Source organism: Lepidochelys kempii, chromosome 9 (genome assembly GCF_965140265.1).
Source record: "Lepidochelys kempii isolate rLepKem1 chromosome 9, rLepKem1.hap2, whole genome shotgun sequence".
Classification (NCBI taxonomy): Eukaryota; Metazoa; Chordata; order Testudines; family Cheloniidae; genus Lepidochelys; species Lepidochelys kempii.
Genome location: NC_133264.1, coordinates 5,962,122 through 5,985,859, shown reverse-complemented (window position 1 = coordinate 5,985,859; position 23,738 = coordinate 5,962,122). Strand labels below are relative to the sequence as shown.

The 23,738-nt window shown below is 40.5% G+C and overlaps 1 protein-coding gene across 6 annotated transcripts in view; it reads right to left on the bottom strand.

The window, feature by feature from the left end:
• LRCH3 (leucine rich repeats and calponin homology domain containing 3) overlaps positions 1–23,738 on the bottom strand; it is a 104,216-nt gene that overhangs the window by 6,247 nt on the left and 74,231 nt on the right. For 2 of the 6 annotated variants that reach the window (XM_073359110.1, XM_073359114.1), the window contains exons 14-21: positions 22,026–22,073; positions 16,934–17,014; positions 14,142–14,190; positions 13,524–13,637; positions 12,710–12,828; positions 9,349–9,486; positions 6,753–6,830; positions 462–4,300 (exon numbers count right to left, since the gene is read on the bottom strand). In XM_073359110.1, coding sequence (XP_073215211.1) covers positions 4,100–4,300; positions 6,753–6,830; positions 9,349–9,486; positions 12,710–12,828; positions 13,524–13,637; positions 14,142–14,190; positions 16,934–17,014; positions 22,026–22,073 — 828 coding nt within the window. In that variant the 3' untranslated portion in view covers positions 462–4,099. Of the gene's footprint in view, positions 1–461; positions 4,301–6,752; positions 6,831–9,348; positions 9,487–12,709; positions 12,829–13,523; positions 13,638–14,141; positions 14,191–16,933; positions 17,015–20,814; positions 20,869–22,025; positions 22,074–23,738 lie in introns of those variants that run through there. The other 4 variants (XM_073359111.1, XM_073359115.1, XM_073359112.1 and 1 more) reach the window with 4 other exon arrangements.

Sequence of the window (23,738 nt, the reverse complement as noted above, 5' to 3'; positions counted from 1 at the left end):
CACTGCTTTGGATCGTTATCGAGCAGATCCCATCATCAGCATGGAAGCATGTCCTCTGGAATGGTGGTTGAAGCATGAAGGGACATATAATCTTTAGCGCATCTGGCACGTAAATATCTTGCAACGCCAGCTACAACAGTGCCATGCAAACACCTGTTCTCACTTTCAGGCGACGTAAACAATAAGCACGCAGCATTATCTCCTAAACATTTTAACCAACCTTGTTTGTCTGAGTTACTGGCTGACCAAGAAGTAGGAGTGAGTGGACTTGTAGGCTCTAAAGTTTTACACTGTTTTATTTTTGAATGCAGGTTTGTTTTTTTTTTACATTATTATGAAAGTTGAACTTACAAATGTAGAATTAAGAGATTGCACTACAGTACTTGTAGGAAGTGAACTGAAAAATAATTTGTTTTTTACAAGTGCAAATATTCGTAATAAATAAATAAATGTATTCTGTGTTGTAACTGAAATTAATAAATTTGAAAATGTAGTAAACAACCAAAATTTTTTAAAATAAATGGTATACTATTGTTGTTTAACAGTGCGATTAAATGCAATTAATTTTTTTAATCACTTGACAGCCCTAAAAAGGATACCTGTTAAAAGTGCTGTTCTTACTGTTAAAAATAATACAATGAAGAATTACCAGGAATATTTTAAAGGCAAATATCCTCAATATAGGAATAAAAAAGGGTCGTTCTTGACCTATCAGTTATTCATCTTTCAGACACTCTTTTTTAATAGAAGTCACCTCAGAAAAGCACCCTTATTAAGTCGTAGTATTTAAAAATATCTAGTGTGGAATGAGCTTTCAAGGCATTTACGGAATTGTATTGTTGTGTGTATAATCTGAGTTTAGGGCCTGATCTTGCAACCAACTCCACAGAGGCTCTCTGCCTGTGCTCAGGCAGAATCCCACTGACTTCAGTGAGGCTTCATGCAGGGGTTCAACCATGTAGAGTCAAATGCAGAATCAGGTCCTTGCATTTCTACTTAAAAAAAAAAACCTGATACCCCATATTTGGTCACTCTATAAACCCCTGGAGAATCTTTATACATTTCTGTACATATGCACATGGCAAGCTGATTTTCTACACTGCTTGCATCTTCTGTGAAGACTTAAAAAAAAAATCTTCAAATTCTTGGCAATGTGTGAGTGATCAGAGCCTGGACTCCTCATGTGGAGACCTTGAGTGCAACCCTGAAATTCTTGAGGTAAGACAGGTACCAGACTGACACCTTTAAAGTTCCAATAAACAAGAGACTAGAAAGAAGTACAATTACCAATAAAATATCTGTGGATTTCAGCCTTTTAAAAATATATAAACACAGGGAAACGATTTGGAATGAATCCATAGCACAGAGATAGACAAAAAGGCTTAAAACTGGAAGGCACCGTTATTGTGAACCCTTTCAGTTTTTAATCACAGTGTTCATTAAGAGAAGTTAATATAGGCAATTGAGTTAGTTTTAGTCCATACCAGTAAACAGTGCAAAAACAGCTCCAACGGTCAATTTTTTAAAGTAACTGTAATCCTGCCTTTTGTGGGGGAAAACAAGCACGTTCTCCTCAGGCAGAATTCCCAGACAGGAATGTTCTGTGTCAAATCACAATGTGATCTGAAAAGGAGGCAGGCAACTCCCATTAACCTACTCTTAGGTTTGTTAGCCCAACTTTTATTACAAGGCTCAGCAGACCATGCATATTAAAAAAACATTTTCAATGGCAATTACAGCATTTGCAACTCAGCTATGTATGATGCAGTGCTTCAGACTTACTACTGTGTTACTACTGCTGAAACACTGGACTGCAGCAGCTAAGATGGGTTTAAGAACGGTTGACCATATTTTCTTAGGATTAAGAAGAATTCATTGAAACACATTCAGAAAAGGACATCTACACTGGGGAGACATGGTCTCTTGCACACAGCGTCAGGAGTGCCCTGAAGTGGGAGGGTAAAATGGGAACTCAGTCTAAACATTTAATAATTTAGCAGGAGAGATGTGCCAAATCTGGATTAAAAACTAATCTAATGGGTCCCAGCCTTTGTGGGTAACAATCCATGTACTGGGCTAGGACTGCAGCTGAACTGATCATTGCCACTACTGTGGTTGGTCTAACCTGGAACAGAGCTTATGCGGCTCCAAATGCCACTCCTGCCAACATGACATTGATTTTTAAAGGAGTCCAAGCTTCACAGTAAATAATAACTCCCTTCCCCACATGGGCGCAGGGCAGGGGTGCATTGGCACCCAGCACGGAAGCTCTTCGTCTAGTTCGGGAAGAGGCAGGTTGAGTACAAGTTACAGAAATTTGAAGGACGACTGATTGAGAAGCACCAGGCTAGCTAACAGTGCCCAGAAGAAAAAGTAAGGAGTGAGCTCCATGTAGCGGCTCTGCAAATAATGGAACAGAATGGATCAGTGTCTAACTACTTTTGTTGACAAACCCTGAAGGAAATGGGGCTCTAATATAGAGTTCACGTGACAGTCCCATTAAAACAATAGCAAACAACAGAAAAAGGCAGATAATTGGTTTGGTGTCAAAAGAAAAAGTTGGATGGACTTTGTCTGCTCCTTTTAACATCCGATTTATGGATCACAGTCTCCCTGAGAATGCATGAAAGCAAAAGAATGCAGTGTGCAGCTGAAAAATTCTGAAAACTACCTGAGTTTTGCAAACCAATGAAGAGTGAATATGTTATTAGAGCTTTTAGCCCACAATTCTATGATGGAAAGATTCTGATCATGAGGAGGAGGAAGAGACTTATGGAATAAGGTTGAGTTTGAACTCACACCAATCAAGTGGCTGCTCCAGAAGTTTGCTATGAGGACCACAGTAATATCCCATGATAGCTCATCTTTTACCAGGAACCAGATTTTTCCCAGTGTGCATGAAAAAGTTCAACTCCTCTCCAAACTCCAGGCTTGATGTATTAGGCTATGTGTCCACTGTGTCGCTGCAGCCGTGCCATTGTCAGGTGCGCTGTGTGGCTGCTCTTTTTCGCTGGGAGAGAGCTCCTCCAAAGAGGGGCAGCAGCTTCATCCCACCAACGAAGCGCTGTCCACGCCAGTGCTTTTCATCGTTAAAACTTTTAGTCATTTGGGGTGTTTTTTTACACCCCTGAGCAGCAAAAGTTTTAACGAGGCAAATGCCAGCGTAGACAAAGCCTTGGTAAGGTGAAGCGGCTCAGGATTCACGGTCAGCCTAAGTGCCTATTTTTAGGCTTTGTCTACACTACCACTTTGGTTGGTCAGGGGTGTGAAAAAAACCACACCTCCTGACTGACATAAGTGTCACCGGCAAAAGTGCTGGTGTGGACAGAGCTATGTCGGCAGGAGACGCTGGTTGGGGGTGGATTAATTACGCTGGCAGAAGGGCTCTCTCCTGCCGGCAAAGAGCGGCTACACGGGAGATCTTACAGTGGCACTGCTGTAGCGGTATAGCTGTGCCGCTGTACGCTCTGTAGTGTAGACAGCGCCTTAGTCAAATGAGACACTATTCAGAACCTAACAAGACAGGAAATCCAAGACTTTAGCAAAAAGGGTTAAGGAAACAGGCTTGTAAAAAAACACTCTAGTCCTGATAAAAAGAATCATGGGTCACGTCTCCTAAGACACTAAGCTATAACAAGGCACAGTGACATGTAAAGAAAAAACAATACTTTGCACATGTAGGGATCACTTTTCATCAGAGGAACTCGAAGCTCTTTATAAATGCGGGTGGTATTCCCATTTTACAACTGTGGAAACTGAGGTACAGTGGAGCTGTGATTTTCCCATGTTACACAGCCATTCAAGAGAGTTGTGACTAGAACCCAGTGCACTAAATCCTAGACCCTTACTCTAGCCACTGGACAATAATGCCTCCCCTTGTAAGCAGAACGCTTGCTAAACATCACACAAATACAAACTTGTAACAATGTCACAGATTGTCAGGTGGGTGTACCAAAGAGCATTTTTACATTGTACATGTCAACTCTGACTGGTTATCAGAAAGAATGCACTGCACTTATCCAAACAGTTCTTGACAAAAACAAAGCCTTTACCAATCGCTGAAGTGATGTAGCAACTCAGCAGCACCACTATCCTTCAGCTAGAGGAAAAAGACCCAGCGATAGAACATACAGAGTGTTAGCATTAGAGTACAGTAAAATGCCGCAAAGCCCCCAAGCTGGATGGGAAGAGAGACAAGAGTGGATTCTTCTGACTCTGTCCCCAGGGAAAGAAGAGTTTCAACTGTCCTTTTAACGCTGAGGTTTAGCTGAAGAATGTCAGAAGGGGAACAAAGATTGTCCTGTCCAAAGTGTGTGAGCAGGAAGGGAAAACAGACAGAAAAACAGAATCAGTTGATCAACCGTGTAAGTATCCATGAAGCAGTCAGTCATCTGATATCTCAAATACATCCAACAATTTCAAAGAGTAAAATGCAACTGGTTAATTCACACAAAGGAATATGCAAGACTCCTGTTCTAAAGAACTGCCTCCTTATATGCATTTTGCATTCAGTAGTGTGTCAATCTGTCTAGTTTAAATATATAATAAAATCTCTTCAATAAAACAGCTAACAGTTGTCATAAGTCTTAGTTCAAAACAGTTCTATCTTGGAAGTCAGAAACAAATTGGATAAGGTATTCTTAATCTACCACTGGCTGTATATGAGTCTTCACGTTCTACATACTTAATCCATACTTTTTAATTAGTGAAATGATTCAAAACGGCACAAACAGAGCAGATTATTTACCTGTAATTGATCTCTGAATGTAGTATTCTGCATAGATACCGAATATTTGATCACATGGCTTAAGTGTTCTAAAATTATCAACATTTCCAGACCTTTCACCTCCCTTCAACAGAGGCATCAACTGTAAGCAATGATGGATAGGTGCGAATATAGCATATCATAGTGTCCAACTGTCAGTTTCTTTTGATCCAAGACCGCTAAGTCACACAGTCTTTTGTAACTATTCCACTGGAATACTGGAATATGAGTGTGGCTCTACGCAAGATACTACCTTTAGAGAACAATAATAACAGGTAACTAGTTTGCCCTCTTAAAAGGTAAGTATTTCTACATAGGTCCATACTTGGAGACATCCTTCTAGTTCTGTAATCTCAGAATTTAAATGAAAGGAGGCACACACAGGCATTTTTTCAATAATGATAACTAGACTGGCATTCTCATGCAGACATCCTACCTTCTCTGCTCAGGGGCAGAGGAGACATGTGAGGGTAAGTTAAGAGTTCAGGTGGGGAGTCACTCAGCTAAGTATTCACAAAGGCCTTGTTCTTCAGGAACTCTAATTTGAAGCTCAATGCAGGAGAAATGAGAACATAATAAGATTCTAGGTAGGTCAGTCTTGTCTGCCTCTGTGCACCTGCATGTACCAAGGCAGATCTAGCATAATAGAGTCCATACCATAGACTTGCATTCAGTGCACAGACTTGAACAGTGTAGTAGATATGACCTACTATTTCACTTGTCCTCTCCCGTTAACTCCATGGAATGTGAACTCACTCTGAGTGAGACTGACCAAGTGAGTGATTCTGGTTTACTTCAGGACACCTAGTTAGTGCAGCACTCCAAAGTAACAGTGGGTCCCTCACTGCAGGGGTCCAACCTCATGCACTAATGAGCCTTAAGAGATTAATGGGCAGCTAAATAAGGTTTTTATCCTACATTTTTGATGGCTCAAGGCAATCAGCTGTAATACATCTTGGAAGTGAAGCTATCAATGACTTAATCCAGGCAAATACTGCTTTAGCAGTGACTGTCCAGGAATCACTTTTAGAAGTAGTTATGAGTCCTTGGGTCCATTTTTCCCTTTCAGAGAAGTCTTTCCAAAAGCAAACAGGATAAAAAAAACATGAAGCAAAACTGCAACATGAGTTCTATCACTTACTTTGTAATGTAAGGAAACATAGCAATTAATGCACCAGAGAGAAAAACAGCAGCAAAACAGAGCAAGTAGCTATTAAAACATCAAAGTAACCTTTGCACTGAGATCAGCTGGTGTTAGAAGTGAAGTGGGGAAGGAGGGAAAGAGAAAGAAAAGACAGTTGGACTATGATGTGCTATATTGTATATATATATTTCCATCTCTTCGCTCTTGCCCCAAGAGCAAATGTACAGTGTTTTGGAAGGTGAAGAGGAATTCCAGAAGGTACTAGAGCTTGAGAGCAAGAACATATAACACAAGGAGTGGAGATCTATGCACAGATGACTACCCAGCAGAGAACAGACCAATATCATGGTTTCTTCTTAGACAATCAGAGTGGTCACATAAAATAATGGAGCAGTAGGCTTTGCTCTGAAGGCAGAACAGAAACCTTGGTACTTGGGGAAAAAACACTCAAAACTGTATCTTTTAAAAAATTTTTTAAAGCCTCTTGGATTAACACCCAACATATGGTCTCAAGAAACCTGAATGACCTTTTTTCAAAACTAGATTCTTAATGCACCTCCTCATTCTGCTTGACAGAATCAGAGTGAATCCAACTATATGAACTTTATCTCAATCACAGTAAGTGAAAAGTACTCTTTGCAAACCATTATTGCGACTTTATTTTGCTTCCTGAAACAATGCAAAATCAAATCAGCTCTTCATAGTTATATGTACCTTACATGTGAACCTACAGTACTAAACTTGACACATTTGCATTGTCCCCAAAGGTTTCAGAAAGATCTCTTTTGTAAAGTAGTATACAATACAGTATACCTCACAATACAGAAATAGGAGGGGATTTACCTGAGGCACACCAATCTTTCTGCAAGCTTCCAGGAAATTCTCCACATTTCGTCTGCATTTTGCCATTGTTAGTTTAGGCTGCAAAGAAACAGGAGAAGAAGGCATACAAAGTTTTTAATTGGCAGGATTTTTAAAAATAAAGCTTTTGGGTTAAATAAACGACTAATATAGCTGCAGTCCAAAAACACATTATGATGACATAAGCTTATCTAACTCAAAACAGAGCTCAACATTTCCTTAGAAAGGCAGGCATGAAGTGAAAAGCTAACTCATGAAGTGCTGAGATGAACATTTTAATGGAAAGAGTATTTTGATCTGTGCAAAATATACACACAAAGTGTTATAAAATAGGCTGCACATTTGGTGTCTATTTTGAGTGGCTGCAATAACCTAATCTTAAAAATACATTTAGAATAAAACATCCATCCATCGCTCCAGTACGGTGACCTTTGAATTTCAGAGTAATTTTATGATGTGAACCAACCTGGAGCCTATTCTGAGTTATTAAGTTATATACAGGTTTAAAATGTATTTCAGTTAAAGAGGTACAAAAAGAGCCAGATGAAACCAGAGAAAATGGAAACTGCTGCCTAAGTTCCTTACAAGTGTGTTTCATGTGGTTAACAGCAGAGTTCTAAATTGTATTTATCAGATTCTTCTTGAATAATGGGTATTTTCTGGTAAACTTCAACACTTTTACACAGACCTTAACTACTGGAAAAAAAAACAGACTAGACAAACAGAAACAAGACATAAGATGCCCCTTTTCTCCCTTGTGCTGGTTACCCACATTGTGGGTAACAGCGGACTGGGCAGATTCTGTGAGGCTAATATTCCCCCCTCTAAGCAGGTGGGTGGGTAAGCTGGTGGAGCTTCGGCTCCACACCCTCAATGTGCCAGACAGCACAGCTGAGCTGGTACAGAGGGGTAAATAATCTGTGCCAGGTTAAGGGTTGATGCAGATTTCCCTCTACTAGAGTAATGAGGAAAAACAGAGAGCATATTATGGCTGAGTCACAATATAACCCCATTCCACTCTCAGGCCACTGCAACTATATGCTGCCTCTTACTCAGGGCTTGTGGCAAAGCCATGATTTAGCTCACAATGTAGACTTGGAACCATCCAATTCCACAGAGGACAGGGCACAGAGAATATCTTCATTATGAAGTGAGTTTACTGAATAGCAGCTATAGACATCCATTTCTCGAGGATTCTGTAATCTGCCTAAAATGCCATCATATCTGTTTAGTCTGTTATCTAAACTATGGGGACATCTGCATGATCAAACAAGACCACAGAAGACAAGCCATAATGATATGGTACACAATGCTGTAAGTGCCAGTTCGAGTTCTAACACAAGTACTGTCTCCAAAATAAGTCAAAGCAAAACTTAACATACATTTTTCAACATTTTCCCCAGTGACTCCCTTTGGTTTTCTTTTTTTATTTATATGGTCATTCACCTTGTTTTAAAACTGTAACAAGCAAAAAATCTGCCTTTATGAGAGCAAAATGCACTTATATATTCAAAATACACTTGTATATTTCAAGTAGGCAAGAGCCCACAGGGGGTGGTGTCTTGTATAGCTCTGTTGGAATTTAACTTATGAAGCACACCTGTGAGTTTGCTACAAGCAGTAAGGGAAGGCAGACAATTTCCCATGCTCCACAGATCTTCAAGTTGTCCTTTAGGTTGCCTAAAAAGACTCCAACGAAATGAACAAACTTGCCACAACAACAGGATCAATACTGTAAGTGACTCCTCTTCATTTCCTGATTCTCATATCTTCTCTAGCCACATGTGGTATTTTGGTGGTACACATATTTAGTTGCCGTTGATGAAGTTATAGATACAGGTACTTTTCCTGCATTACTTTCCAAAACTTCTAAAGCACTGTCCAAAATGTTGCAGTCAGGTAACACAGAAGTATCTTCTTAAGCAATTTCTATTGCTGGGTGTACTTCCTGCTACAAACACTCCCAGAATACACAAAGATTAAGTTCTTGTCCTACTGTTCCCACAAGTGTGTGTCTGGGCTTATCTGCGTTGTGCTCCAGGGACTTTGAACAATCTGATCAATATGCCCTATCAAAATTCCTAAGAGAAAGAGTTGATGGTAATTTAAGTGGATCCAGGAATGGGAGTCTATTCACGTCAATTGAGATGGAATTCCGATTCCCTATTTCTTTCTTATGTTTTCTGTATTGTGTTGCCACACATCCATTTAAATGCTATATATCCCAGCTATCTGTCCTTTTCTGTTTCTAAGACCTTTTGACCCTCTGAAATACCCTGTTTTGGTTCTCATATTGAATCCTGCCTTTTGTTTTACTAAAATATAAAGTTCTCAAGTCCTATAAGTAGTTCAATTAATAAAATATGTGTTAGAAGTAACTATGTAAAATAGACAAACACAAATGTCACTAGTTTTTTATGGCTTTGTTACACATTCTGCTTAGGCAAAGGAGACTGGTATTTTGTTATCTCTGCCCAACATCAGAAAGAGATGTTACATGTAGTCCTCACATGGACTATGAAACACTATGATGGGACCCAGACAACTACAACACACTGTTACATCTTTGTATACTTACTACAGCAGGAGAGGGGACATGGATGCTGGGAACAGATCGAGGCCACACATGATTGGCTAAGTGGCAGAGAACAACTCCATCAGTAAGAGCTGCTCCAAGATCACTGGGCAAAGACACTTTTAACCGTGACTCAATATTCTACAAAAGAATGAAAATTATGTATCATACAAAGCAAATAAGAATACAATTAAAAGATTAAATACAGCTGCTCTTCTCAACCTTATTTATTCTGCAGCACATTTCATAAGAGCAGAACCTCTCATGGATCAACAACCCTCTTAATTCTCTGGGGCTTGGTTCTCAAAAGGTTTCATTCTGTGGACCACCAGGATTCACAACTGACCACAGTTTGAAAGCTACTGAGCTAAAAGACAAATGGAGTTTTCACAGTGCAGCATATGGAATTAAAATCCAGCAACGGAGATAAAAAGAACGTTATTCAAAATCGATGAAAACCACAAATCCCAGGGTGAGTAATCAAGGTCCAAGAAATATATTCCACATCCTCCAGGTACTCAGAGAGTAGATGTACTATGAAAATAGTTGTCTTAAAGTGTAGGAGTGGAATGTACTCACCAGAGGCAAGAGATAATATTTTCCCTGCAAAGGAAAACTGAACTACTACATTTAATCAGTTTAAGTTATCTTAAGCAGGAAAAGGCAATGAAGTGTAGTGGTTACACGAGAAGAGAACAGGGTTCCAATTCACGGGTTCTATTCTGGTCTCATTCAATATATCATTTGCAGTCAAGCTGTAGCGGTGTTGGTCCCAGGATATTAGCGAGACAAGGTGGGAGAAGTAATAGCTTTTATTGGACCAACTTCTGTTCGTGAAAGAGACAAGCTTCCGAGCTACACAAAGCTTAGAGCCTGCCTATTTCATTCAGTGTATGACCCTTGGCAAATCACTCTTCTGTATTTCAGTTTATATATCTGCAAAATGAGTTTGGTTTTACACTTAAAACTAGGAAGTAGGTTGTGAGGCTCAAAATATGCAAAGTCCTTTCAGATCAACAGATCAAAGGAGCTAGAGCTACATCAGTACAAAATATTATTTAGAGAACATGCTGGGTTATGGTTTCCTTTAAGTCAGGGCTGGGCAAACTACAGCCCGTGGGCCGGATCCAGCCCGCAAGCCGTTTTAAGCCGGCCCGCGAGCCGCACCTCACAGCTCGGCCCCGCTCCGGCCGGGGCGCTGGGTTGGGGGGCTGCACCAGCGGATAGGCTGCGTTCCAGCCGGGGCGCTGGGTTGGGGGCTGCACCAGCAGCTGGGCCCCGCTTCATCACTGGGTTGGGGCTGGACCACGCGGCTTGGCCCTGTTCCAGCCTGGACGCTGGGTCAGGGCTGGACCATGCAGCTCTGCCCTGCTCTTGTGCTCCAGCCAGGATGCTGGGTCAGGGCCCCATCATGTGAGTTGGACCCACTCCGGCACTCCAGCTGGGGTGCTGGGTTGGTGCCGCACCACGCGGCTCAGCCCCACTCTGGTGCTCCAGCCAGGGCACAAGGCTGGGGGCTGCACCATGCAGCTCCCGGAAACCACGGCATGGCCCCACTCTGGCTCCTACGCGCTCCAATGGGAGCTGCAGGGGCAGTGCCTGCGGATGGGGCAGCCGCCTGGCCGTGTCTCCGTGTAGGAGCCGGAGAAGGGACATGCCACTGCTTCCAGGAGCAGCTTGAGGTAAGTGCCACTCAGAGCCTGCACCCCCCTGAGCCTCTCCCCACACCCCAACCCCCTGCCCCAGCCCTGATCCCCCTCCCGTTCTCCAAACCCCTTGATCCCAGCCCGGAGCACCCTCCTGCACCTCAAACCTCTCATCCCCAGCCGGAACCCGCACCCCTGCCTCAGCTCTGATCCCCCTCCTGCCCTCCAAACCCCTCGGTCCCAGCCCAGAGCACCCTCCTACACCCCAAACTCCTCATCCCCAGTCCCACCCCAGAGCCCAAACCCCAATCCCAATTTTGTGAGCATTCATGACCCGCCATACAATTTCTATTCCCCAAAGTGGCCCTCGGGCCAAAAAGTTTGCCCACCCCTGCTTTAAGTTCATGAGTGGAAGAAAAAAATCCATTCCGGTGAAGTGCTTATATTCACTACTGTATTAGGATCAGCATTTATGGAATGGGTAAGAAGTCTTATTCCTTGACAAAGTCTCAAACAATTACAACGATAACTTACATTTTTAGGTTTCAGAGTAGAAGCTGTGTTAGTCTGTATCTGTAAAAAGAAAAGGAGTATTTGTGGCACCTTAGAGACTAACAAATTTATTAGAGCATAAGCTTTCATGAGCTATAGCTCACTAGTCTCTAAGGTGCCACAAGTACTCCTTTTCTTTTTACATTTCTAGGTAGCTTTCATCCCAAAACATTCCAAACCACTTTACAGACACTTCTAAGAGTCACTTCCTGCACTACAGAAATGCAGCCATCGCTGGGGTGAAACACCGCAGCAGCATAACAGACCATAGCATTTTTATTATTTATTATGTGTACTGTGGTTGTGTAGTGCCAGTCATGGACCACAGCTCCACTGTGCTAATTTCTGTACAAACACAGAACAAAAAGACAGTCCCTGCTCCTCAGGGCTTACCCTCTAAGGGCTTGTCTTCACTACCAGGGTAAATTGACCAAAGTTACGTTATTCCAGCTACGTGAATAAGGTAGCTGGAGTCGACGTAGCTTAGGTCAACTTACCCTGGTGTCTTCACTGTGCTGCGTCGACAGGAGACACTCTCCTGTCGATTTAGCAGGTCTTCACTAGACCCGTTAAATCGACACCCGCTGCATCGATTGCAGCAGCATCGATCTCCCTGGTAGTGAAGACAAGCCCTCAGTATAAGACAGGAGACAATAGGTGGATACCGACAGATGGGTAGTAAAAGGAAACATGATATTAGTTAGCAGTCGTCTGAGCATACCAACTGCCTAACCATTACCAAGCTTTTTGTAGGCATCATGGCAAGGGAAAGTTTTAAGAAGGGTTTTGAAAGAGGACAATGAGGTGGCTTTACGGATGTTTACAGGGAGTTCCTCCCAACTGGGAGGGGCAGCCTGGGAGAAAGCACAAAGATGCTCTTTAAGTCTTCAAACAAATGGGTGATGAACGCTGGCTTCATTGGCAATCAGGTGGGAGTGGACAACTTGACAGTGTATGAGGAGTGACATTACACAACAGGATGAAGATGAAGACTACTGTATCCAACTGGATTTTTAGATTGTGAAGTTACTAACATTTAATCTATCCAAAACACTATGGTTGGCACTGGTTAAATGAAGCAAGTCCAAAATAACGAAGAAACATTTGTCGCGTACTTGCAGTGAATTTGCTAAAATGCTTGTACAGTAGTTACTGCTAGTACACACCTTCCGCAGTTGCTCTGTTAGTTCCAACTCTTCCTCACGTTGCTTGGAGTTCTGCCTTGCTCTAGGGTCTGTAGAATCATTAGGAGGACATGAGGCAGAAGAGGGAGATGAAGCAACAACTAGAAAAACCAGCATGCAGGAAAGTGACAAATTGAGTTTGATTGGGAGGTATTCCTTTAATGCAGTATTACACATGCACAGTACGCAAGTTTGGGTATAGTACATTGCTATTCACAAATTGATTTCCTTCATTTGATTATTAATCTAAGCAAGGCTTAGATGCTGTTAATTTTCTTTTGCCCAATAAACACTTGCATAAAAAGGATTAATTTTAGATGATGAAAGTTGTACAAAGCTACATTTCAGCTAATCTTACTACAAAGGTATGAATTCTGGTATGTACTACAGTACAATGCAAAGTCTATAAAGCTGCCTTTGTCACTATCAAGGGGCTTAATAAATAGCATTACAATAGCCTCTGTATAGGTGAAAGTATAAATCCAGGAGAGCACAACACTAATCTCCCCACACACACACACCACAAATTTGCACATCATATTCTTTGATATTTGCTAAATTTATTTATTACCAAGACAAAAATACAACTTATTACAAATCGACTTATTACAAATAGGACTATAATGGCTTATTCTAAGAAAGTTTAGCGACTGGTGTCCACAGATAGGTCTCTAAAGCTAATTTCCTGAGAATAAAGCTACTGCCGCCAAGATAATTCAATTGTGCACAAAGTGGTTAACATGGAAGTTAATATAACTTTGTAACACAGTCCAGCTTCTCCAGCTCTATAACCTACCTTTGTTAATTTCATCCCTTACAGCTGCTCGGAAAAGGAAACTCTCAGGTCGCTGGGAAGGGTTTCTATAGGAAGGAGGAGCAGCAGGGCCAGGATACAGAGAGGAAAGATGGACTGAACAAATGTGGAAAGGCACAGGAAAGGAGAGGAGGAGAAAGAAGTAAAAAGGTTACGAGTTTAATAGGAAATGGGTTCAGCACTGTAATAATTAAAAGAACAAAATAAAATTATAACTTAATGACAAGATGAATTACAGCCATGCATGATAAAAGCATAGGGCAGAAAGAGGCATCTTCAAGAACACTTGCATGCTAAGCACATTCCATGCACTTTTACCAACAAATTGTTCCATTTTGTATTTAATGTGTCATTAGGGCAACGCCAATGCCAGAGCCTGGAAAATGTGGAGCCCCACCACTTCCCACAGAAGGTGCCAACAGCTCTGTGCTCTATTTACTTCTGTGACTCAAGAGAGAACTTAACAACAAATCAGACCCACAGACAGAGCAGTCCAGCTTATGGATAGGAATGACATCCTTAACAGTCTACTTATGCAAGCAAGCAATTTAACCTATTTTAGCCCTTCTTTTTAGACTTTTTGCACCTCTCTCCTGTTACCTGTTTGAGTAGTAGGTGAACCTGGTGATATAGTAGATCTGTCATCACTCTGTGGACAAATAAGTAAAACAGCATTAATGATCCTTATTGAGACAGGCTACGACTAGCTTTTCAGAAGTTACCATCCACCTAGACACATTTCAGAAAAAAAAAAATAAGGGAAAAAACAGCCTATTGTTAAAAAAAGATGTACAATAGGCACTTATTTTGTAGAACTGATGGAAGTCGTCTTCTTCAAGGAATAAAATGGTGAAAGAGGTATTGCTTCCGGAAAGGACAGCGGCAGTGTTGTGTTTGAATATTTTTCAGGGTGGGAACAGGGACATTACCTGTTTTTCAATTAAATATCATGCAAAACATGCAAGACAGCAGCTTTGATCCGAATACACAGCCCACTCTAAATCTTTGCAAGAGCAAAATTAGTATTAATTGAATTTCACTCTCCTGCCCACCCTCGGAGTAATATTGTAGTTAGAACTAATGAAAGTGCTGATTAAAGATGAGTTAATGATGGATTAATGATTTCTTGTGATTAAGATTTTTTCTGTTCAATATAATAAAGTTTCTATAGCAGATGACGATGTACAGGATAATCATGATTTATGGTAAGAGTAAACTTGTAAAGAAAAAAAGCAATGACATTTCCAGTAAGCTACAAGTCAGTAGATGTCTTAAGGGGAGATAAAATAGAAGAAATGGTGACAGGCAACAAGAATCTAAGAATCAGTCCATACAGGGATTGAAACCCTGCTAGCTACTGACATGTTTGCATGGTTTAGGCTCACTGAAGACAGGACCAAAAGCTAAAGCAACGTAAAACCTACTGCAGTTTAATCAGGTCAGTCAAGTTCATAACCTCTTAATTTCAGATTAGAAGCTGACAGACTAACACATATTAAAATAGAATTGTGGATCTGAGGTTTTTTTTGTTGGCTTTACTGGTGAATAATAGCTAGAGATACCTTGACAGATCTGAAGGCATTAGGCAGGGTGGTAGCATAGCCCTCTTGATTCAACCCTGACAGCGACTGAACACAGAAAGAAAGAAGGCAGTACCAACGTTAGCGAACAGTTGACAGGATGTGCCTGGGCAAAATGCACCAGTAAGATTAAAAAGGGCAGGTACTTACAAATGTTCAAGTGTTGCAAAGGTATTAGTGGGAAGAGATAAAAATGCCAGAAAATTTATTTGATAAATCTAAAATACAATTAAAATGTTCTATCCTCAAAAATATTAGTCCATTAATTTGAAAGATGGGATGTTTCATTTAAAACAAGAACACAATCACATCAAAAGCAGAACTAAGAACAATCATACTGGTAGAAAGCTCTTCAGTCATATACTGCACTGGTCACCACACTAACTGACACAGAAGCCACTAATCAGAAGGAACAGATTTTTGTACACTTTCAAAATACAAATTTCATGTTGAATTGAATAGGTTGTTTTCCTATTAACTTCATGAATGTGCAGAAAACAACATCACTTGATTGGCTCCAAGGCACAAGAACAGTACTGTGCCTATAAGGAAACACACACCAACATCTGATTATTTTCACAATGAAAAATTTAAAAAGTGATATTTGTGAGTTAAAAGCAAGCAAGGTAAATAAAATCCTAGAGACAGAAACTAAGCTATCAGAGAAGATGTCCGAAATGAAGCTTTTCAATGCTTTAGTGAGCAAATTGCCATCATATTTTAATAGATGTCAAAGAGGCAGAAGATGAACTACGCTTCATGTTTTCACAGTGGTTCTTGCTTTTTCCTGGTACAAGTTTTTAAACCAACAGGTGCAGCTTGGGGACCAAAGTCTCGAAAAGCAATATTTGGTGCCCTTATGCTGGCTAGCTATGGATCCCTCAGCTGTTACGACTGCTCTCAAATATGTGCAATGAGTGTGATGAAAAGGCTATGGCCTACATCATCTGCTAGAAAACAAAGGAGAGTCGACATAAAGACACACTGACTATACACCCTGACTGCTAAGTCTTGCCCATGATTCAACACACAAAGGACCTGTAGTGTGTCAACACAGCAAGTTATAGGGGAGTCTGGATCAGGCACAACAGTTTCACTGTGGTTCTACCCAGTCCTACATTTTCCTGCACACATGAAATGCAAACTCAGAACTGTGCCCTTAGATTTTAAGTGGCACGAACTAGACTATATTCTTCAAGTTATTAGAGAGTATACTCAAAGCAGCACAGTTCAGGAGCTGGATGAGAAAAGAAGGGACCAGTACTTTACAAAACTGCTTTCAAATAATACTTGAACATATACAAAACAACAAAAGGTTACTACCTCCAACAACCATCTAGGTGTAATGCACACATACTTGTTTGTTGAAATCTTAACATGACTTACCACACTGCCCCTTTCGAAAAAAAGACAGTAAAAAGTCATCTCTTACAGAAGGTATTTGCAGGACCAGCCTTGAGCACAAGTATCTTGGTAGCCTTAGGGGCTCACAAAACAACTCCCTCACCACATTAATATAGTGTGGGGAGGAGAAGGGGTGTTGTGAAGCCTGGTTCTTGCCTGGGGCACAGTTGACAAAACAAGTAAAGAACCCACAGGCTTTTAAATAATGCCTAAAGAAAGGGATTTCCGCAGGCCCACAACATTAACTTAACACTTTGTTTCTATAAGAAAAGATCAAGTCATCCCTGACACAGGCTAACAGAAGGGCTTACACACAAATCACACACCCATCAGCAGGCAAGAGGGAGGAAACAGTGGTACACAAAAGGATAAGACAGCCACAACAGTAACACACTGCATGCTCTTCACCTGTTTGAGAGTCCCCGGCCTTCTTTTAATGGTAGCGGTGTTATTGTCAATCTCAAACACAAAGAGAGGCTCAAAGCCATTCTGTCAGGGATAGCAGAGGAAAGAGAGAGGAAAAAGAGGAGGAAGTAAAGTGAGACGAAGAACCATCTTGAGATTCAAAGACAAAGGAACCAGGATACTGGTCTTGGTGACAGGCTCAACAATTCATTCCTAAAATATACTGCTGTAAACTTTTCACTTGGCCTCCATGCTCAACTCTTATTACTGAAATCACAAGAACTTCCCCTCACTAGGACTAATTGCAGCATATAGGGATTGTACAGAGCAGATTCAAAAGAAGAACTGTGCCCTAGATGAATCAGGATATTACAATTTAATGTCTGTATTATGGGTGAATTCAATAATTAAGTATTTAAATACTGAAAAGGACACCCTCTGTCTGATAGTTAGAAAAATCAAAAATACAAGTTACGATATGGCTAAATCCTGCTCACTTTACTCACACAATTATTACTGCACTGCCGTAGTGCTTACAGGTCCTAATTGTGGATCATGGCCCCAACGTACTAGGTGTGTACACGCAATGAAAAGATGGTCCCTGACCCAAAGAGCATATGATCCAAGTATAAGATGAGACATGACAGGTGAATACAACAAACAGGGTGAGGGCCCAGGCAACCGTGAGAGGACAAATACAGTAAAAAGCAGCGGTCACAGAACAGGTTGAGACCTTGGTATTGTCAATGCAAGTAACCTCAGTTACAGTCAATGGGACTACTTTTGTGAGTAAGGCAAGCAGGATTTGTTTCTACTGTACAATTGACACATGGATAACAACCCCCTTTGATCCCACTCAGAGAACACCGATTTCTCACTCTCATTTTTTAGCAAACTTAGTCAGACTAGCTGAAATGAATCAGCAAGATTGAAATTCATCACAGTGTGCACATTTCCGATACTATGGCCTAACTCCACTTGTCATGGAGTCACCTTAATTCACACACATTTAGAAGAAATATACAACTTATCTGTACTACTGTTAGTGCTTACAGGAACAGTATGTGTATCTGTGCATTGTGAGGACAACAGACCTTTATAAAAGGAGAGTGTACAAACAAAATGAAGAACTACAGCTGAAAGTCTACAGCTTTTCACAGATCACAAAATTAGGCAAAGTTTATCTTTACAGCAACCATTCTCATGGAGGGCAACATTTACAAAGAGGCCCAAGGAATATATGGTGTGAGACTTCAAAAGAAAGCTGCAAACTTAAGTACCTTTTCCGTTACCACTTTCTGCACATGCAAGAAGAGCATAAAGGGGGGAAAAGCAAACAAACAAAGTTTTCCAATCAACCTGTAGGCATAGGTATGATCATTCTCAGTTCCTTACAAGCAGCTGAAACCATTATTTAGAGCAGCGGTTCTCAGACTGTGGGACAGGACCACAAAGTGGGTCGGAACCCTGTTTTAATGGGGTTACCAAAGCTGGTGTTAGATTTGCTGGGGCCTGTGGCTGAAGCCGACACCTGAGCCCCACCACCCAGGGTGGAAGACCACACCCAGGGGCTTGAGTCCCGAGCAGCGGGGCTCAGCTTACAGGCCTACACCCATCACCCCGCTCGGGGCGCTGGGGCTTGGGTGTGCTCAGGCTTCAGTCCACCCTCCTGAGGTTGTGTAGTAATTTTTGTTGTCAGAAGGGGGTCATGGTGCAATGAAGTTTGAGAACCGCTGGTTTAGAACAAAAGAAAAGCAACGTCTCAGTTTGCAGAGCTCTGACGTAATGAGGGAAATGCCAAACAAAAGGCCTTTATTATAGTTCTACATAAAACTCCATTGTGTTTAAAATAGAACACTAATCCCATAAAGCAAGAGTAATTGTTAGAGTCTCCACTAGAATAAAATTAGGTACTTTCAAATAAAATTTATCTGCAAGTTCAGAAGTGCACAATAATTACTTAGGTCAAATTCACTAAGATCCATATAATCATGCATAGTTTTTTAAAGCAGAGAAAATAAAAGTAATGTTTATTCTTCCCAAGTCCACCTAGACACATTTCAGGAAATAAATATAAAGGAAAGAACAGCTATCAAGAAGTGGGAATGAAGCATGTAATGCTCTCTGCATATCAGTGGAAGAAGTATGGAATGTACAAAAGCTAGCTGTGAAAGAAAAATAAATTTGCATTTCCAATCCCTAAAGCGGGTGAAAGTGACAGATGAAGCCTAACTAGAGTTAAAGTAGTTTTAACTCCAATGACAAACAACTCTTCTGGAGCAGACTGATAACTTGCCCAATAGCAAATATCTATTCTTTTTTAGAAACAGTACTGTTTTATAAATGTACATGCTACATTTTATGAAATTTCCATGGCTCAATGTTTCAATTACTCATTAGAAAAAGTTTTCCTGGTTTATATAATCAAAAGGCATAGGTATGATCATTCTCAGTACAAAACAATCTGCAGAACATGATGAACAGTTCATCAGAACTGGTATTTTCAGGCAAAGAGTACTGAATTATTATAATTTAATAATTCTGCAAAATAGTAAAAGAAACAGAATGGGGAAACCAATTGATTTAAAAAATTCCCTATTAGCCTGCCTGTTACTTGGTGACATATACAGATGTGAACATGAGTGAAGATATTAAAAGAAGTCCACAGTGATGAAAGTCCCATTTCTGAAATCTCCATGTGGTTATGTACAGCATATAAAATATAGTAGATTAATTTAATACCTCACCAGTAGAACAACAACATCAAATAGAAAAGATTCCCTACAATATGCCTTATAAATATATTCCAAACACCTGAAGTTCACAAAAACTGAATATCAACAACTGAAGAAAAATAACCTTTTCTGTTTAGTCCCGTCCCCCGCTCCCCGATTATACAAGAATAAGTAAAATATATTCTATCATCAAGTTTCAATTCTCCTGAGCTGCACTTGATAACCTTGCTGTACGCAGGAAAACTCAGGCAGAGAACTGAAGGATATGTAATAAAAAAATTAATCTGAGGCATGCAGTCATGCAATGGCAGGCAGATCTGATGCATTTTCTGTAGGCGATGAAAGGAGAAAACTACTGCATTAACTCAACTCTTTAGTTACTATGAATCTCTCTAAGGTACTATGAAAGGAATAGCATAAAACATGAATGAAGTAGCTCTATTGTTTAAACTTTTTTAAAACATCAAGAACTGGTGATTTTATACACACTTCCACCAATAAACAGTGAAACAGAAGCAAAGAATAATCTGTGACTTGTGAACTTCCTCTTCTGTTACCATAGTCTATGATGACTAAGACCCTAGATCCAACAAATCAGACAATGATTGGTAGGCAAACAAGATAAGGCAGGAGGACACATCTCCAAGCTTTATATTAATGTTGTGAAACTAAGTGTTACGTAACGTGCAGGTGAGCCAAATAGAAGGATGTACTAAAGTTGGACTGTTAATGAGGTAACACAAGAGACAAAGGAGTGAGGTAATATTTTTATTGGACTAACTTCTGTTGGCGAGAGAGACAAGCTTTTGATTTTACACTGAGCTCTTCTTCAGGTAACACTGCATTTTAGAAACTGTTCTCCAGCAACAGTTATATCATTACACTCTTATTAAAATGTTTAGCTTTTGCAAACATGGGAAAATTTCAGTGCAATAACACTGGATGTATAGCAGCTGGAAGGCAGTGCAAATGTGAATTCAGTAGTATCAGAGTTCATAACAAAATCACTTTGCAGAGAAGATCATCATGTTTTATGCTATTCAGATTAGCTCTAACAAATCTATCTAATCTGAGTGAATCATAACATCATGCTAACTCTATGTTCTAGATTCTGTCACATAAACAGGCCATTTCGTGCAGGGTTCTTACCACTAACAAGGCACTATCATCAGTGTGCTGAGACCTTCTGGATGGAAAAGGACACTGAGGAGGTGGGAGAGATGGAGGAATGTCAGAAACATACAAACACAATGACATAATATACAAACTCACACAAACATTCTGGAATACGGTGAGTTCCTTTATCTTGATAGCATTTTGGGGCAATTTTGCTATACTGTTTACAACGCAATATAGTATGTGTAACTAAACAATAGAAAATGCATTAATATGTAGTCACATGATCTGTGGATTAGAATGTGTTCGTACCAATTCAAGAACGAATTATTTTATTTTCTGTTGCTGTTCTTTTCCTTACTATGGAATTGCAAGGGAATCCTTAGAAAATATTAAAAATCAGAAGATCAAGTAAGAAAGGAGGAAAAACTATTTAAAACAGTCCAGTTTGCATAATTTTCACATGAAATAGTCAATTGGAAAATGCTTCTCAACTAATTTTCTGCATACTGTAGTCATTACAGCTTCCGATCGGATTAATACTGCCAACTAAAATTATCTTTCAATAGGACAAAAAGCTATTTTATTACTCTGCAGAACTTTGATGTGGAAAAATGAACAAATGCCATTAGATCAGGTCTGCTTTTAAGCCAGGATCTGTGTCAGCACAATGTGAGACCATTTGAAAAAAAAACCCAAAAACTCAAGTATAATTTAATTTATAATTTATTAGAATTTAGGTAATAAGAAGAGCAAAACCAAAGCTGGTATTATTTACTGGTAACACAAAAAGTTCTGATGCTTCATTTTCAGGGGGTAATTAGTAATCTAATGATAATGAAATATGTAAAGAAACGGAAGAGAAGACACTAGGACAGAAATGACTGTAACACAGAACAAGTAAGTGCTTACGTTAGTACTTCCAATAGAAAGTTAATTAACCTGCCGCACTGCTTCAAGAAGAATCTTAAATGTAACATGAAGTGTATTATATATAAACACGAAAAGCACCCAAAAGCAACACAACAAAACACACAGAGCACAGAGGAATCATACATGAAAAGGAAGGGAAAATATTCCACAATAAGCAACAAAAAGAAGAATTGTTGTTGTTTAGCTCCTGCACAGTTTTCTTTAAACTAACCACTGACGGTTACATCACAAGCAACAAACCGTTTCAACAGAGGGTTCTAAAAATCAGTGATAAAGTCAGCCCACACATTAATACATTTTGCTGCTCTTACCTCACTATCCAGAGGACTTTGCTTCTGAGGACTCTGGGATGCCTTTTGCTGCAGAACAATCAAAGGAATGAGTTAATAGGAGTTGATAGGCAAGCATAAATTAGATAACAGGAATAAAAGAGCAGTATTTAGAGGTGTTTTAAAACACTGGAAGCCTTAATTTTAAATAAAATAGGCACTGAGGAACTTTCAAGTTTTCACTAAACTAAACTTAGTGAATATTCTCAATCTAAAACTTCTACTTCATTTTTAAAACATTTTAATATTCAAGTTATACAAAAAGCACAAAATATTTTCCCGAACAGGAAGTACTTAGCTGAAGATATCTAATTGCTCATGAACAACAATGTTTTCATTCAGTTCTCTTTAAGTCTAGCAACGATTGTTCTATGAGAGTCAATTGTTTTGGGCACTTGTGTAAGCTCTTTAAACAGTTGTAATGACATGACATTGCTAACAATCATATATGCTACAATTCTGTGGAATTTTAGCACAAAAGCATGGATATGAAATACATCAAGTCTGAAAGGGAGCGGGGCTTGCATCTTTAACAAAGACAGCTCTTCTCCCAAGTGTTGCAAAGAGTCTGAGCTAAACAGGTTTTAATAGAAACCAGAGTTTTGAACGGTCCACTAAAATCCCTTCCTTAAAGTAGCTTCATACAGTACAAACACACAAAATGACAATCTTCTTCGCTTGCAGGTCATCCTTAATCATAAAGTATAACTGTAGCATTTTCTTTGTGATAGCTAGAGCTGAATGTGGATCATAACAGCAGTGGGTTGAGCTAATCACGGACACAAAAATAGATCTAAGGTGCGGAAATTGGTTAGACCACAGTCCCCTCTCATCTGTACAACCACGTCCTCATCTTCCAAATCTCTCCTCAAAGCCTACTTCTTTCTACAATTTCTCCAACAAGGCTAACCTTATCAAATCTAAATTAGTGAGAAAAGTGATGAACATAATGCACCCTCTGTGAAAACAAGACATTTTGTAACTGTAAACCTCCCTCTCCTCATTTCCTTAATATCATCTCTCCCTGCATCAAGCTATAGTTAAAACTTAGATTGGAAGTTTCCAGGAGCAGAGACTATTTCTTTGTTCTCTCTGTAAAACACACTTATGGCGTGATATACCAATGTTAAATAATAATTAGAACTCTGTCTCTGTCATGGAGGTCGCAGAAGTCACGGATTCTGTGACCTCCATGATTTCTACAGCGGCCAGCTGCTCAGGTGGCCCTGGGGACAGCCACACTGGCCGCTGCTGGAGCGGCTCCACAGCCAGCCACACCGGCCGCTGCTTGGACGGCCCTGGGCAGCTGGCCCCAGGGACTGTTTGAGCAGCAGCCGATTCAGCTGGCCCCGGAGCCACCTAAGCAATGGTCCTGGGGACAGCGGGAGCAGCCACAGCTCGGTGGCCTCAGGCAGTGGTCCCAGGGGCGGCTGGAGCAGCGACGGGGATGTGGCCTTCTTGGGGGCAGCCAGAGAGGCTACTGCTCAGCACCCCCTTCCTCCCCCTGCCACCGAGCAGCGGCTCCTCCCGGCCTGCCCCTATAGCCGTCTCTTCCTCAGAGCAGCGGCTCCCCCCAGCACCCCCTAGCTAAGATTTAGTCACGGGTATTTTTAATACAAGTCATGGACAGCTCACAGGCAATAAAGAAAAATTCATAGCCCCGTGACCTGTCCATGACATTTATTAAAAATACCC